The sequence below is a fragment of the Gossypium arboreum genome, chromosome 11 (genome assembly GCF_025698485.1).
Source record: "Gossypium arboreum isolate Shixiya-1 chromosome 11, ASM2569848v2, whole genome shotgun sequence".
Lineage (NCBI taxonomy): Eukaryota > Viridiplantae > Streptophyta > Magnoliopsida > Malvales > Malvaceae > Gossypium > Gossypium arboreum.
In genome coordinates, this window is record NC_069080.1 from 23,070,310 (window position 1) to 23,072,951 (window position 2,642).

At 34.3% G+C, this 2,642-nt stretch overlaps 1 protein-coding gene across 1 annotated transcript; it reads right to left on the reverse strand.

The window, feature by feature from the left end:
- Positions 1 to 789: 789 nt before the first annotated feature.
- On the reverse strand, positions 790 to 2,431 carry LOC108451965 (uncharacterized). Its single transcript, XM_017749683.2, has 2 exons — positions 1,235 to 2,431; positions 790 to 1,169 (listed from the first exon to the last, which is right to left on the reverse strand). The coding sequence occupies exon 1, from the start codon at positions 2,401 to 2,403 to the stop codon at positions 1,819 to 1,821; it is 585 nt and encodes a 194-aa protein (XP_017605172.2). The 5' UTR covers positions 2,404 to 2,431; the 3' UTR covers positions 790 to 1,169; positions 1,235 to 1,818.
- Positions 2,432 to 2,642: the final 211 nt, after the last annotated feature.

Here is a 2,642-nt window from a genome sequence, read left to right on the forward strand (position 1 = left end):
TCATGAATAATTTTATTAACTAATCTGTTTGAAAAAATTATAAGTGTACATAGATGAAAATACTACACTTAAGGCACCAGATCCAACAACTAGCATTGAAGTGCATCATTGGATAAACCGAAGTAGGGTAACTAGCACATAACATGCATACTAACGCACAAAATGCATCCTGGTGCACAAAGCGTATCCTGGTAGATAAAGTGCGTCCTAGCGCATTGAGTGCATATCTGGCACACGAAGTGCATCCTGGCACATAAGTGCATAATCTCATACACAAACCAATCGTATGACATGCCAACTCTATTTGACACAACCCGAACAACTAATAGGACATCAATATTCAATTCATTTACAATTTAGTACATACACCATTGATAAAAAATTTTAACTCCACAAAAGAAATTAAGAAGTTGACAAGTGTCTTTTAACTTCACGTATGAAGTTAAAAAACCTCCAACGTCAATATATCATAAACTATTTCCTATTATTTTAATAAATTACACAATTTTATAATATGAATCGAAATTCTATTGCTTAAATTAACTAATTATATTTTTAGTCAAAAATTATTACATTTTTTAAGTGTATAATTATAATTTCATTCACAATGCTAAGATAATTTAATCAATATAAAGCTTTTAAATGCAATTAATGTAACACCATATTCATGTTTAAAATTTTAAACATTTAAATAAAAATTATTTAATTCATTTTTATTTTGTGTGTGAAACAAATAAATTATTCATATTTATTTTATAATACATAACAAATAATATTTTAGAAAAACCATTAAAGATGTTAAGGCATAGGAATTTTTGTTGGATGAAGTGCTCAAGTACATTGTTAACAATAGACTAAAACGGCATGCAATTTATCGTACTATCTGACTCTAAAACACTTCAGAAAACTATAACTACCGAAATAAAACGAAGTTATTCATTGAGTGGCTAAATAAATACCCTTCTTTTGTACCCTACAATCAACTATATTCGACACACACATATTGCTCATGTCCTTTAAGCGCCTGCTGTCCAATGAATTTTCAAAGCAATATCTTCAAGTATTCTCCCAATGCTTTTGTCTTTACTTTTAATTAAGCACGGATACATGCCTTTCGCCCAGATAGCTGACACTAATTCATGAAACAAATTGAAATTCTTCGACTGTACCTGAAAAGAGTAATATAATCATTTGCAGTCCTCAACAATGAAAGCAAAACCAGCAGCATTGGAACCTGATTTACGCCACGCCAGATGGATTTGAAATGGTCTTCCTGTTTCAATCACTACTTCCAATATTGCTGCTGCTAGTGCTTGGTTTTCTCATTATGCTTCTTCATTACTCTTTTCTCTGTTATCTTTTTTCCAGGAAAACTTTTCCCGCCGCTTGAATAACTTCCTTCACCAGCAACTAGGTTCAATTTATTTTATTCCCCCATTAAATCTCACTTTATTCCTGATAACCAACCCAGATACCCCATAAAAAAAAGAAAAGATGATTATAATCCTCAATACACATCTGCAGAGTACACACAAGTCATCAACTCCACCAATTCTTTTCTTGATTTCTGAAATCCTAGGAAGACAGTCCGTACAAAATTTCCAAAGGAAACATTAGCGATGGAGGAAGTGCCCAAAGCTTAGCCCAGAAAAAAATTATTGTAATTCAATATTAATTCAAAAACAAAAGGAAAAAAATTAAATCAAAATTAAAGTTAAAAAAAAAAAGAAGGCAAAAATTCACTTAACAAAATAGCTACAATTTTTTTTACATATTTTTAATTCATAATTATCAAAATTGAAATTTATGACAACTAATTTACTCTGGAATAGTGAGCAGCATCGGTCGCCAAGCTCTCCTTAATAACCTGTACCGAAACGACGTCGTCACTGGCGTCAAAGTACCAGATCTCCGATCTGAAAACCTTTCACTGGAACTACTGGTAACCGGTAATAAATCTTCCGTTACTTCTTCGCAGATTTTATCATCACTCTCTCTTTCTTCAAACGGCGGCGATGCCACGAAGAGTTCCTTCAATTTTCGCCGGCTTTTTTTACCGTTGGAGTTCTTCTTGCTGTCGGCGTTGGAGGTGTTTGGCTGTGGCGGAGGTGAAGGAGGAGGATCCAAGCTATCAGTCTGGCGGCGATGAAAACGTCGACGGTCGGTGGCAGAAGAGCGGTTAAGAAGCATGCGGAGTGTTTTGCGACGGCGGAGGTGAACGACGGGGCTTGTGGTGGGACTGCGACCTGGGCTTCCGGCGACGGCACACTGAGTTGCCAGAAGCTTGAATTTGTGCAGAGTGGCCATTTCTTGGAAGCGCGTTTTCTCTCTCAAGTAACCAGAAAATTTAGAGAGAGGAGGGACAGAGAATGAGATCTCAAAGAGAAAGGCAACAGTGAGCATATATTGGTTTAAAATAAAATAAAATAATTATTTATTTATTAAAAGAAATTGGAAGAATAAAAAGGGTAAAGGGAGAAGCTTTTTGTTTGGATCGTGGGATGGTCCTTATCTATCTCAATCTGTTTGGCCTTTTTTGTAAATTTATATTGGTAGTACACGTGGAATGCAATAATTAATTTTTTCAAGGTAAAATATCATTTATTGTAATATCTGTAAAAATAAAAATAAAAAATCTAGAA

Excerpts from the sequence above, each read along its gene's own strand:
- LOC108451965 (XM_017749683.2), bottom strand. The coding sequence starts at position 2,403 with ATGCTCACTGTTGCCTTTCTCTTTGAGATCTCATTCTCTGTCCCTCCT.